Raw genomic sequence first — 14,956 nt, 5'->3', positions numbered from 1 at the left:
TATGTAATATTTGGTATCTCTTATAATCTCTTCCCCTATTGCTGTCAATCTCTACACACCCTCCTGAATGCTTCCCCCCCCCCCCCCCAAAAAAAACCTAAAATGTCCGTTTAGGGTACCACAACTTTTACAAAACTGGTCATGCATATTTCAGTCTTTGTAAAAAGTTACTGAAATTAAGTGTATTTTAAAGCATTTAAAATTTTACTTTTACATGTCTTAGCATCTCAACATGTAAGTCTTTTAAACGTAAACGTACAACTTTTAGATAGATAATACCCGTCTAATGGCTTGGCCTCAACGGAAGCTATAGTACAAGTGAGAGCTGCCTTTATTTTTCCCATCATTTATAAGGTCTGAGAAGCAGTACACTTTCTGAATTCTTCATTTATGATACTAATCACACAATTACCTACAGGCATGTGTTAAATATGACACTGGTTTCAGCCAAACAATGGGCCAATTGCAAACAATGAATAAAGAGAGGCAACTCCATTTATAACTGCTGTTTCAACAGAGCTCCATTGTAATCATAGTGATCTGAGGGTGACTCATTAATTAATTGATGTTCTTTTTTATTATGTGCTATTGAGTTAATGAGTAATTTGTGTGAGATAATTCTCTGAACACATTGATTACTTGAGATATTTTCTGGGGCCTTCATACCAATGGCATGCTGAATAGGTAGACGGTATTCGCTTTTGTGTGTTCATTATCAGGAGGTTTGAGATGAGTATAAACCAGTGCAAAGATACCCTGAAGTTTTCTGATGTATGAAGGGTCCTAAGTCAGCCCAATAGGAGGCTGAATGCTCAGGTCAAGGCCTGTCATAGAGTAGATACTCAATAAATGTCAATCGAAATAATGGCTATATTAATGTTTTGCTCTCTGTTACCTTAACTTGCATTACAATCACATTTAAGAAATATCTATAATGGTGTTTTTAAGAAAAAGTAGTAATCAAAAGGCTTTTGCTAAAATTGTATTCTGCGCTAATGGCCTATTACAACGAACATGCAGATTGTTTTTGCAACTTACTGACGTGAATGTTAAACATGTTTGGCCTGTATCATTTCTATGAAATTGTTTAAGTGACTACTCTGAGAGCGGCTTGCCTAAAGTGATAGTTAAAAGGAAACCACTTGTGCCTGGTATGTTTTACTACAGATATAATTTTCAGTACCCTGTTTCATTTAAGGCACAACATCTCTTCCTTGAAGATGTAGGATTTAGTTGAGTTTTTCTTTAGTTTTGTTTTAATTCATTATACACAAAATAGGAAATTTGAAATTTAGTCTGACAACAGCAACACCATGGCTTTCAGGAAGATCACTTGAAGTTTGCATAAATGTACCAAATTACACCCAGCAATTGCTACCTTCATTTTTAAATTTTATTTTCCCCACAAAAGTAAATAGCAATAAACTACCTAGCTCAGAGATCCTAAATACAACATTTGGAGAAAGCATCTGAGGTACTTTGTCTATGCTTTAGGTTATGATTTACCTTTTGAAAGTAAATGTGCTTACACACTTTATTCTTTTTTCATGGACTCCACGTCTGCTTTCTAGATAGTATCTTGGCTTTTGCCAATTAAGCGCAATCAAATAGTGTAAGACCCCTTTTATTAAAAACATAAATCCAAATATTAAAAAAAAGTGAATGAAAGAATCCAGCAGATATTTATTAAGCAAGATGAAAGTGAAATTACAAACACAGGTCAGCTTTTAAACTCAGCCAGCACTCTGGTGGAGTGGAGGTGCCTGGTCCTTCATCGCAGGCAGCCGCTGGGAGACGCAGGTTAGGAGGGGAGCTTGCTTGAGAAATCAAAGCTCCTTTGGAGGTGTCCTACTGGAGGCGCCAGATGATGAGATAAGTGACATCAAGGCCACACAACACAAAGAGGTGAGTTGACAACAATTCAGGGACTTTGCGTAGTCAAGACAATTAGCTTAGTACTTCAGGTCAAAAATGCTACTATTTATGGGCAATTAGCTATAAAATGACCCATTTCTGTCTGGTTTCACAATTTCGTGGAGATTAAAGATAATCTAAAGAGATTAAGGCCTTAATCTTTAATCCAGGTGAATAATTTTGTTTGTAGTAAAAAGCATAAGAATTAATTCCCGAAAGATTTAGGAAAAGAAAAGGCAATAAAAACTTGTTTGGTCTTTGGGTGGCAAGGATAACTGAACAGCTTCCTGAAGCTTAGAGAAGTTTGTTCCCAATTTACAAGTATTTTAACATATTGATAAACATATGCAAAACCATTTAAATCTAAAAAAGATCATTTGAAAAAGATACTGGCAATTAAAATTTTACATCCACATGAATTTCAGACACCTCTTAATGGGGACTAGCAGGGCTGCTTAAGAAAACCACTTTTCACATATCCCTCTGCCCCTCCCCCCCCGCATTTGTTTGATTTTGATTGTGGTTTTGGCTATGCAAGTCTTATCATGAAACAAATGTAAGGCTCTAAGGCTAAAATAATAGTTATTCTGTGGGCCCCAAATAGCTATTTCTGCAATTCTTTTTTTTTCAGTATATCTCACATCTGGGGGACATGTGACTTGAACACTCTTAACCATGAAGTATTTGTAAAAATACATATCATTCACTTTTCACAGAACCATTTTCTTAAAAATGAGAGGCAATAACCAGATTCACATGCAGGTTCATAATAAAGCTTTGTTTTTTTTTTAAACAACTAAAATCCACACCAGCATTATTTTCAGTTTAATATTTTGGCCCCAAACCAAGAATCCAAGTATCACATTTAATTTTCATCGGCAATGCATATATTGGCAGGACAAAATATGTATGCAAATAACACTGGGAAATATTGTTTCCTATACAAGTGATTAAGAAAAAAGTAGAGAAAAAAGAAAATCCATAGCACTAAATTGGCTCTAATAAAAATATGCTTCACTGTGCCTGTGTGGAATTCGGTTTGCTGAAAAGTTGTTCTATTCCAGGGAGCAGAAGCAAAGTAGCAAAGTGTCAGCAACCCAGGAGAAGGGATCATAGTCTTATTTTTATTCCCTTAATTGTAATTTAAATAATCAGTCTCCATAATTTGTTTCTAGAAAGCTTTCTTCTTTATCAGCTATCATGTTGGTAAGGGAATAATTTTTCACCTTTGAAAAATGGAATGGCAGATTTCAGCCTTAAGTGTGATATATTCTGAGCCAGTAACTACTTAAAGAAAAGCATGAGTAAGACACGTCAAACTTTTAAAGTCTTCATGTTTGAACATTAAAATAAGTGTCAGGTAAATGCAGAAAAATATATAATCACCAGTCCTCAGCTTTTTAACAATCCCTTTGTTTCTCTTCTTCTAGAAAATTCTGTGAGCGCTATGTTGCTCTGATCAAAAGTAACCTTCTCAAATATCATCATAACTTCGATGTGCATTCTCATGGTTTCAGTAGGTTTGCACTCAAATTCTTTCAGTGCCAGAAATTTATCAAGCCATAAAGTTATTAAACCCTTAGCTCTTATGGAGAAATCTGGGCAAAATTTGTACAAGAAATTTATCATTTTAAAATTATCTCACAATAGTGGTGTAACACTTTTTTTAAAGTAACCCTTTGGAAAAATTTTATATGATACCCAAAGGCACTAGTTTACATAAGGGGTAAATGGCTGAAAAAAAATAAATAAAACAAAGCCATTGGCCATTGTGTAGATAAAGAGCACAGCAAAAAAAAAAAAAAAAAAGTATATTAAAAGGATAACTGCTAAGCTTTAAAGTTATTCTAAAAATGGCACTTTTCACGTTGGTATAAAATGAAAGTGCTTTAAGATGAAATTTTTATGCATTTTTTAAAGCTGATCTTTAACCCCCTGAAAATAGGGGGTTATAATGAGAACACTGATAGACTCTAAATCATAGTGGCAATAATATTGGATGTTGCTAAAATGCTTTGTGGGTGTCTTCATTTTTTTTTTTAGTATTTTAATGTTGATAGACTTGCTTTATCTATATGTGTATCATTAGTGAGAGATTTGCTCTTCAATTCTTTACTAGAAAGTTACAGCTCATTTAAAATAGCTGGTAGATACAGAAAGCATAAATATACAGTAAGTTTAAACACTGATTGTACTAAATGCAACAATACAAAGAAGCAAACAGAACACAAATGGTAACACAATAAAACTGTATTACATTTGTGCTTCAAATATTACAATACATTATATACAATAGTCGAAAATAAACATCTCATGCCAAGTGACACAAAAACGAATAGCAAGCAAAAAAATCCAGCAATATGTACATTACTTTTTTCTTTAATAATAAACATTCAACTCTGAACTGGGGCAATTTCACTACATACAGATGCAGTCCGCCTTTTATTCCATATAACCATCCTGCTTTCCTATATCTACGCTATTCAGTAGGTTCCTGTGTCAATTCTTATATACACGTGGAGCAAAAAAGATAAAAGAATGTAGTGCTTTGTATTCTTAATGGGGTGATGTTGATAGATCAGCGAACCTGGGGGGCATAACCTTCTTTCATTAAACCTTCCTCGTAGTCCGTCTGGCAAAGGATCATGTTATTCTTTAGGAAAAATTTGTCTCCAACACAAAATCTGAAAATATTTTAAAAAATAAAATGCGTTAAGATAATTTCAGATCCATAGATTTGAAGATTTCTTTCCCCAATAATAATTTCACACAGTAATTCCCTGAATTTCAAAGCTTGGTTTAGAAAATTGCCTTTATTGTCGAAACTAAACCATGTCAGTCATTTAATGAAACATTACATACAAAATTTGAAATCCTACATTTATATAAAAAAGCAGAGGAAAAATGAGGAAAATACCTTGGGCTGCAGAGGTGATTTTTATTGCCACTTTGGAAAGAAAAAAAAAATCTATATTTACAGTCATTAAAATAAAAAAAGAATGATAATATTTCACTGGAGTGATTATGGAAGATTTCATCACTGGCCATTTATTCACTTTATTAAAAAAAGGTAAAAGGCATTAAAATGTATCAAACAATTAGAAAGCAGCCCATTTTAAAGCTTCCCATTTAAAGCTTCCCTCTACTCTGTTATTAAAATGTGATTAAATTCTAGTAATTTGGAAGTGATTGTTCTGAAGTAAAAGTTGTTTTAGCATCAGACTCTGATGCTGGGCCATATTCTTTTGTTTGTGGCAAGTTCACCAACTATGAAATATTAAATGTCATTGCTTAGAGCACTTCCAATTAAACCAAAGGGAGTAACCTGAATGAACTTCTTAATATTGATGTGATAAATAAACTAGTTTCCAGTAGCTAATTATGTATTTTATTCTATAAAGCATTGTTTAATGTGCAAGATTGTAATGTTTTTAATAAGTGCTGGTTTTGTATAATTTCCCAGTGGTGACACTTTGGACACAATTAAGGTCAGAAATAAATGCTTGTGCTGTTTCCAGTACATTTAACAATAAAGTAACTCTGGGGAGATCTGTATATATTTTTAATTGTAACAATTTAACCTTCAAACAGCAGTGTCTAGTAGAGTTGACCCAGTAAAACTACTTGTAATTATACAAGTTGACCCCACTGACCTTTGATAGTGGTCTCTCTTTATCAGATAGTCAATTTCGAATGATGTTCAAGCAGAAATCTTAGTGGATAGATTAAATTGTGTAGTGAAAGCAACCCTTTAATGTTTTGTGAAGTTGAAGGTTTAAATGAGGAGCAGTTGGACTGATTTACATTTGCAAAGATTGGAATGCTAGACAAACAGTGAACCTATTTATTTTCCAACTGGGTAGCTTTGGAAATTTATCCTTATTCTAGCTAAGTAGATAGAGGGGAAAATAGTGTAATAAAAAAAGTAGATTGAAAAGAATTAGCTTTCCTCTTAAAGGAAGATTGGTCTGTTTATTTGTGGAATTTACTTTTTTTTTTTCCCCAGGATTACTGCCTGCTGATGATGTTGATTGAAAGTACAGACTAAGCACTGATCTTGAAATCCTGGAGTTTGTGGCCAAGGCTATTGGATACAATGAACATTCGAGTTTGAACCTTAAGTATATCTTCTTTTTTATCAGTTGCAAACTATAACCTTTAAATATTGTGCTTAAAAAGTGCTGTTTGAAGAAACGAGTTTTTGTAGACTCGTAATGATTATCCTAATCATTAAGATATGTTGAATAAAAGGACATATTTCTTTTGTTGGACAGAATTAGCCAAATTAGATACTTATCTTTTATGTGAGATTACATTAAATAGCATGTAGGATATATCCGATTACTGTTCAAAACTTTCAATATATATTACTGTTGAAATTAATTTGAACTAATTAATAATAAAAGAGCACATAAAAATAAATTCAACAAATGCTCTTGTGTTCTAGCTGATATTACTGAATTTTTTTTTCTCTAAAAACCAACTGAATTGGAAATACTCTTTCAACTCCATATTGTCTAAAATTCTGCTTTAATTTTCTAACAAGTCCCCCAATTCTATTCACCATCAAAAAAAAAAAAAAACAACATGTTTTTAAAAATTAAGTTCTATGTCTAACTTGGGGCTTGAACTCACAACCCAGAGATCAAGAGTCACATGCTCTACCGACTGAGTTAGCTGGGCATCCCAAATAAAAAACTTTTTTTTTGTCATCTAAAGATATGTCATTCTTACCCTCAGGAGTATTGAAATTTAATAATTTTTGTTTATAGATTAATAAATTCAGGGTAATTATAATAAGAAAAGCATTGAACCAAGAGCCTGGGGATCTAGTCCTGAGTCCTGATGCTATCACCTACCCAGTGCAACTTATAGGGTACATTTCATATTTTCTTGGAGTCAGTTCTGTGTAGGTAATATAAAACAGCTACATCACTGGATTGTAGGGATGTTAAATTAAGAAGTATATGAGAGGCAAAGTGGCATATTGTAATGAATAGGGTTCAAATCCCAACCTTCCGCTTATGATATTGAAGATGAAACGTCATTTTTTCTTATATTTAAAAAAATTTTTTAATGTTTATTTTTGAGAGAGACAGAGAGAGAGAGAGACCAAGTGAGAGCAGGGAAGGGGCAGAAAGAGAGAGAGAGAGACACAGAATCCGAAGCAGGCTCCAGGCACCAAGCTGTCAAGCACAGAGCCTGATGTAGGGCTCGAATCCACGGACCGCGAGATTATGACCTGAGCTGAAGCCGGATGCTCAACTGACTAAGCCACCCAGGTGCCCCTTTCCTATCTTTAATATAAATGTATCTTTTATAAGTTTGTGTTAAATAGTACAAATGAAGTATGTAAAGCTTCACCTCGATGTTTGGAGTGTAGATAATTATTATAGCCACCTCCTATATATATATATATATATATATATATATATATATATATATAGTGCTATAGCCACCTCCTATATATATATATAAAGTGCTTAACATGTGCTAGTGCTAAGCATGTATATACATGATTACATTTATTTATGTTCAACTGAGAAAGTAAATATTATTATTGCCTTTTTCAGATGAAAAACCTAAGGCTTCCTCCAAGAATTAAAAAAAATCTGCTCAAGGCTCGATAGCTATAATGTGTATGATAGAGGAAGGAAAGGGGTTCTGATCTCTTTGGGCTCAACACATGGAGGCAATAAAGCATTAGCCCAGAAAGTTAATACAGGTTTTTTGTATTGTTAATATTCCTTTGTATAACTTTAAAAAACGTCTGCCTACCATTCAATGAGATATTGGTAACATAAATGGGATTTATCTAAAGTATTCCTATCTAAAATATTTTGTTACTAATGTTGTCAACTGGATAAAGTACATCTTGTGTGCATTTCAATTTATACTTAAAGGTCAAGACAAAACAGAACATGGGTAAGAAATGTCACACTTCCCCATATAACTTAAAACATTTTGAAAGCTATGGTTAAAGCAGATTATAACTGCTTTGCAATTAGGTTTGGTATACTCCTTTAAAATGCTCCACATATAAACATGAAGAAATTGCAGAAACAGCAATGCAGATGTTAGATGCTTAACAAAATAATCTATAGCTGTGATTTTGTAAGAAAAGCTAATTTCTACTGTTATGAGCTCCTTATGAGATTTAGCACTGGCAGAAAAAACTATTATAGAAGCAGTGATGGCCAGAGGATACTGTAAGTATATTAATAGGTCAGGCTAAAATTCCTGAAAATAAGCTGATAATCTTCCTTGTAATCTAATCCTAATTGCTTATGGTATAGTCAGCTCAATTAATTTTTCCTTCATTAAAAAAAAAAAAAAGTATGTTAAGGAATAAAAAGATGCCCAATCATATTACTATGCCATTTAATCTTGATGTTTTGGAGTTAATAACAGATTTAATTTCCAGATATTTTGGAGTGACTCTAATTGAACTCATATGGTCTTAGAGATTTGAGGAGTACAGAAAATAAATATAACTAATAAAACACCTTTATAAAATATGGGGCTTAGAGTAGTTTTAAGCAGGTTATCAAAAGCCTCTGCAAAGAAGCCTCCATTTGTAACATCCTTTTAACATCCTTTCTAAGAATGAAAATGTTAACTTAGTCATCATATTTTAACCCTGAGGTTAGTGGCTGTCAATTATAATTAGTTCCCATCCCCACAATACTTTAAAAAGAGTCTGGGGGGGGGAGCCATTTTTTCAAATGTCTCTATTTTCTATTTGGCATCCTCAGTTACTAAAGATGGAGATTTTAATCCTGTACTTTGTTTTCAGGAAGAGATGCTGATTATATACCGATCATCTCACCACTATACACTGTGCACCCATTTACTGTCTTTTCCCAATGACTCTCCAGTTGTTATCATATACTTCATTCCTAATCATCTTTTCTGCACCAACTTACACTACTCACATCCCAAATCCTGCTATAAATTATTCAAAGTCTACCTTACTTTAACTTCACTCTATCTATTCCCATTTATATCTGCTTAGTCAGAAAATAAAATACCCCTCTTGGAACAGTCCAGGACCTACATATCAGCTCTGAGTCTGAAGACTAAAACCAGACTGGCTGGGTTCAGATTTTGAGGCTACCACTTTCTATCTGTGTTTTCTTGGGCAAGTTACTTAAATTTTCCATACTTCAGTTACCTCATCTGTAAAATGAGGCTAGTAACAGTACCTAATTATATTGAATATTGAATGAGCACAGGTGAAACGGAACAGTGTCTGGTGTATGATCACCACTATATAAGAATTCTGCTCTCAAGGGCGCCTGGGTGGCTCAGTTGGTTAAGTGTCCGACTCTTGATCTTTTCTCAGGTCATGATCTCATGGTTCATGGGTTCAAGCCCTGCATCAGGCTCTGAGCTGACAGCACAGAGCCTGCTTGGGATTCTGTCTCCCTCTCTTTTTACCTCTCCCCCGATCACTCTCTTTCTCTCAAAAAGAAAAAGAAAAACTTTAAAAAAATTAAAAAAAAAAAAGAAGAATTCTATCATTATTATTTGCCAATGATAATCTTTTCACCTTTGCTCAAGCCGTTCTTTAGCCAGGACTATTTCTCCCTTTTTACCATCTATTTAAATTCTAAAAATTCTTCAGTTTCCCTTCCCTCCATCAATATTCCCTGGCCATGTCAACTCATTCTGATCCTTCCCAGAGCACTTATTTATTGGCATATCATTTACTTTGGCATTTCAAATTTTCTTATGAATGCGTAACAAGTTTTCCAAACTGGCCTGCAGTGCTGAGGTAAGTGGCCATGAGCTGTATTTCTTTTGAATCCCTTGAAATACCACCATAAATTGTGCTACCACTTGAGGTGGGTGGTCAGTAAATACTGGTTAAGACAGATTTATTCCAGAACCGAATAGCTTTAGATAACAAAGGTATTTTAGATAGAGCATTTAAGTTTGTATTCATTTTGACTTTCATTCATTGACTTCCTCCCTTTACAAGTTCATCTCCTTCTGGTCTGCACGCCATTCCCTACTTCTCCATATCCCTACCAAACTCCCCTGTAATCTCTGAGCACACTGAGTACTTTTCATTTCCTGCACACATTAAATGCTTTCACACTCCCATGCCTTGCATGATGCTCCATCTGTCTGGGAAACCCTTTTCTCACTGCTCCTTGGCTTCCTCCTCTTCCCCAACCCCCACCAGACACGATTCCTACATTCCACCCAGTCCAAGGGAGGTTTTTTTTTTGAAACCCAGCACATCAACCCTTTGATGCTTCTCTAAGACTTCAAGAAGGACAGACCTCTCTTCCCTCGGTATAGATCTGTTTAGCATCGATTACACTCTTCTGTGACTCTTTGATGTCCTGTCTCTGCCATAGCTCCGAATATCCCTAAGACAGAAACTAGATTTTATTCACCTCTCTTTCCAGAGCCTAGCACAGTGCTTTTGTTCTTTAGTGTTACACAATTCTACATATCTGAGGCCATTTCATTAACATGTTTTTTTTTCTTTTCTTATAAAACCATCGCTTAGTTTTATAGAATTGTCTAAGGAGGAAGGGCTTTATCACCTTTAAGAAATTAACTTATTATACCAAATTTTCCAATTCTGAATGAGAGTCAAGTTAGCATATAAGATGCTCAAAATAGCATTCCTCTGCTTCCCTTAAAATAGAAAAAAAATTAGATTTTTAATTCAGGATTCACATCTTTAACCATACCTCTCTAAAAAGGGCAAAGATGGGTATGTTCAAGAAACAACCAATCCTGAAAAGTTATTTTTACTACTGTTTTGAAAACATTCAGAAATGCTTTAGATCTTAATGATATTTTGATTTAAAAGTTAAGCTAAAATGACTGCTAAATAAAATTCATAAGCATTTCTAATACCACAATTTCAGATGTCAATAAAGTTTGCTTAAGGGAAAGTGCCTATAAATTACCTATTTGCTTTGTGTTTCACTTGAAAAGGTGCAAGGCTATAATAATGATTTGGCTCCTGAAAGTATAGGCTTGTGTGGCATATGGCTTTATTGGAGAGGATTCCCCCAGCAAATGTCAAAGTAAAAAGAAAATCTCCTATATTGAAAACCTTCTGTATTCAGAGTAACAAAATTTGCCTGCTTTGCTTGACTGATGAAGATTAGCTGACTTCTTGCATTAAAGAAGTTTGTCTTGTAGGGGCTGAAGTGACAAGACAATAACTAAGTGCTAATTGTGCATAACCAGCACTAAAGATATGCAGTCCCATTATGGCATGTAATAAATGAAGCGAACACAGAAATATATTAGGTACTTTAATAATGATACTAGAATAGTATTTTGCAGCAATAAGAATGTGAACAGTTTTAGAGTCAAAATTTAGGAGTGTTTGTCTTACTTGACTGAGTTCTACTGAGGAGATAGACCTAATTGTGAATGCAACTTTTTATTTCAATGGTGAAATAAAATTGATATATGATTTGTAAATAGCATTAACAACCTACAATTACTTTGCATCATAATAGAATTTAGGCAGGGTTTAGCACTTGAATGATGTTTTAATTTTCTGTGTAGAACATGGATAAAATAGGGTGGCCTGCCCTAATAGAAAAATGGACAAAGGGCATAAACAGGCAGTTCCCTAAAAGAAGAACTATCCAAGGGCCACTAGTAATCAAATAAATACTAATTAAAAATTATAATGGGACACCATCTCTCATCACTCAAGGTGACAAGGATTTCTTTTTAAATAATAATTCCCAACGTTAGAGTGAATGTAAGGGAATACATAGCTTTTACATTTCTGGTATAAGAATAATTGGTACAACTTTTCTAGAGAGCATTTTAACAATATATCACATAAGCCTTTAAACAGTTATATAGTTTGTCCAATTAATTATGCTCCTGTGAATTTATCCTAACACAGACTTGAATGTTGTCTGATTATAAAATCCATATTATGTTGATAATATTGATGATATAAAAATGTGAAGAAATAGCTTACACGTCTGATGATAGAAGACTGATTTATATATATGAAGCTCTATACATAAAACTGGACACAAGAAAGCTTAAAATATCTTAAAAGAATTTCTAAGGGCAAGTAAACGAGCATACTATATTAAATTTAAAAAGTCCAAATATCAAACATTAGGATTCTTCCCTGTTCTCCTTTAAGCAGCTCAACTGTGGATATATTATAAAATATATGCTGCATATCATTTGTCATTTGTCATATATGCATAAGAAAACATGTGGCTAGCAACATCTAAATATTAAAATACCTTCTTTTAGAATAGTGAGACATGGGACAATATGATTCTTTATCTCCTTCTATTTTCCAAAATTTCTACTATGAATATGGAACCTTTTGTAAGTAGAAAAGCAGTAAATGTTATTATTGCATAAAGGTAACTGTATTGTTACTGGATGTGTTAGTGCATCAATAGCAGAAGTAAACAGAAGTATTCTAAATTTACTACTAATACACCTTTAAGATATATACACATATAGGTACACATGCGTGTAAATGTATCTGTATCAATGTGTGGATATTTGTGCTCATGTACCTATATCCTTACGTACATATTTGCCAATTTTTTTCTGGCTAAATGTCACCATAGACTGAATTAACCTGCTTTAGTTCCAAAAACTTGCTGGGAAGACTCCAGGTGTTGTAAGGTGACCTCTTGAATTATTTCCTGGATAAATTATATATTGCAAGGTATATTGGGTACCTCTCTGAACATCTGCATCTAGCAGGAGGTATATATATCTGAGATATATATCATATATCATATATATCATGATATATCATATATATCATATATCACTGAGATATATCTTTTGGGTAAAAAACAAGTTAATGGAATATTATTTGGTAAAAGTAAATTATAAATATCAAGGTACAAGAGCTACTTTTTTTAGAACCATTTGTGTTCCTGCTATTTAATATAAGTAATTTCATTGAATTTTCAAAATGTGCAAGATAGATATGAGTGCCTCTGTTTTCAGGGTGTGGAAACCAATCTCAGAGGTTAAGTAACATACTCAAGATGACAAAGCTGATATAGGATGGGGCTAGAATTTGAATCCTGTTTGCACTGTAAACATTGGGTTCTTTCTGGGATATACAGGGCCTCATTCATAGGAAGATGTTGCAGTGAAAACAGTAAAGCGGGGCAAATTACTGTAACTGAGAACTTGATGCAACTAATGTGTCCTGATTATATACTATATCCAGGTGTTTTCACACTCACATTGAATTTATTTTCATTAAAATCTATTAAGTGTGCTAATTTTTTAAATGTGTTTTAATGATATGTGCAGTTGCATATTCTAATATCCTCTGCATTTCTCTTAAAAAAGGTATCAATAGTATATAGTTCCCACTGGAAATAAAAGTTATAGCTTTCAATAAGGACAAATGGGATAAAGTGATAATACTTTGAGATGAAAGAATTCTCTGAGATTGACTAATCCAGCTCCCTTATGTTGTAAATGAGAAAAAACTGAGGTCGAGAGAGCTCAAATGGTTGACATATGGACATACATCTTGTTAGGGGCAAAGTCCAGACTAGAATTCGGGTTTCTAGACTTGTTGTGCAACACTCTTCCCATTTTCCTATGATGCCTGTCCAATGCTGATAAGTATTTAATTATAAGCTATATTTGGCCTCATTCCCAAAGAGACTTAAAGTAACTTAAAAAGTACATCTAAAACAAGGTTAAAATTCAAGATAAGAAATCAAGAGATAGGGCAACTATAAATATGAAAACTAAGCTGAAGACACACTACTTCCTACAAATCCCTGTATATTTATTTGCCTCAGTGCACATGTGTTTGCTCACAGTACAAAAAAGTAAAGATTTTAAGCTTACTTTAAAAAAAAGAAAGACAAATTTAAGGATATTTTTAAAATTTTAAAGTAAAATTTAAAGATATTTTAAACCGACTTTTTAAAAAGACAAACACAAGAAAGAATGCATAATAAGAAAACTAAAGTTTATAGTGGTATCTTCATTTCCTATCACATCCTGTTAGATGATGCTTTTCCTTCAGGTAGTTTTCAGACCTTTTCCCCCAGCGGTTTGTTTCTGGCACCAAGTGAATATTTGCAGAAAACAAAAATGCCGAGATTAACTGCTTTAAGTAAAAAATACAATTCCCACCTATTAAATAAATAATAGCAAAGCGAGGTTTACCATTTTTTCAGACACCAGAATGAAATCTGCTTACCTCTGATTACAAAGCTGACATGCAAAGCAGTCCAGGTGGTAAACATTGTCCTTGGCACGCATCACCATCTCAAAGGCAGGGATGAGCTTACTACAGGCAGCACAGTTTCCCGTTACACCGAAGAGCCTGGAACAATAAACATTTTTTTTTTTTTTCAAACTCTTACAGGGAGATCTGAGATCATGACTAAGAAGGTGCTAATATACCCCATAAAGCTATCAATACACAATGCCTTCTGATGTATACAAGTAGGTTTTATCCTAGGTGGATACATAAATATTCTTCTCTGATACATACTCCGTTGACCTTTCTTGATGAAAATCACATCTTGTTTGAGAAGAAAAGGAAAAGACAAATACGTTAGGAAGCTTACATAACCGCACACAAAACAAGTCAGTGGAGGTGTATTCACAGTAAAAATCTTCTACCGATTCGAATATGCAGCAAATATAAAAGCAATGTTAACTTTGATTTTCATGCCACATCGTCCACATTTTAGATGGAAAAGAAACCCATTTGAATGACTCACCATATTCTGACATCCAGCTACTAGAAGGTTTGCCATTATTATTAAAGGAACGCTTATGAACAAGCCATTTAAATAGTCAAAAAACATTAGAGGTGCATGTACCTTATGGCCCTATACCATAGTTATAGCTATGATTATGTTATTCAAGTAGCACATTAAAGTAAATGAGGCTGTAAACTACATATAACTAAACCAGGAGTTGAAACAGAACATATTGAAAGAACCACTGGAATTGTCTGTAAAAAACGTATTTTAAATAATCCTATTTGCTGCAGATTCCTGAAAATAGTTATTGTAATGAC

General features: G+C 33.7%; 1 protein-coding gene across 8 annotated transcripts in view; it reads right to left on the bottom strand.

Annotated features, from left to right (window-relative positions):
* Positions 1 to 1,659: 1,659 nt before the first annotated feature.
* The window catches only part of LMO3 (LIM domain only 3), a 57,592-nt gene continuing 44,295 nt past the window's right edge, over positions 1,660 to 14,956 (bottom strand). For 7 of the 8 annotated variants that reach the window (XM_040488798.1, XM_040488797.1, XM_040488802.1 and 4 more), the window contains 2 exons: positions 14,126 to 14,251; positions 1,660 to 4,598 (listed from right to left, as the gene is read on the bottom strand). In XM_040488798.1, coding sequence (XP_040344732.1) covers positions 4,493 to 4,598; positions 14,126 to 14,251 — 232 coding nt within the window. In that variant the 3' untranslated portion in view covers positions 1,660 to 4,492. Of the gene's footprint in view, positions 4,599 to 10,205; positions 10,296 to 14,125; positions 14,252 to 14,956 lie in introns of all 8 variants that reach the window. The other variant, XM_040488801.1, reaches the window with a different exon arrangement.

This window comes from Herpailurus yagouaroundi, unplaced genomic scaffold (assembly GCF_014898765.1).
Source record: "Herpailurus yagouaroundi ecotype Mexico unplaced genomic scaffold, PumYag 166, whole genome shotgun sequence".
NCBI classification, from domain to species: domain Eukaryota; kingdom Metazoa; phylum Chordata; class Mammalia; order Carnivora; family Felidae; genus Herpailurus; species Herpailurus yagouaroundi.
Note: the sequence above shows the minus strand (reverse complement) of the source record. Positions and strands in the feature narration are given on the sequence as shown.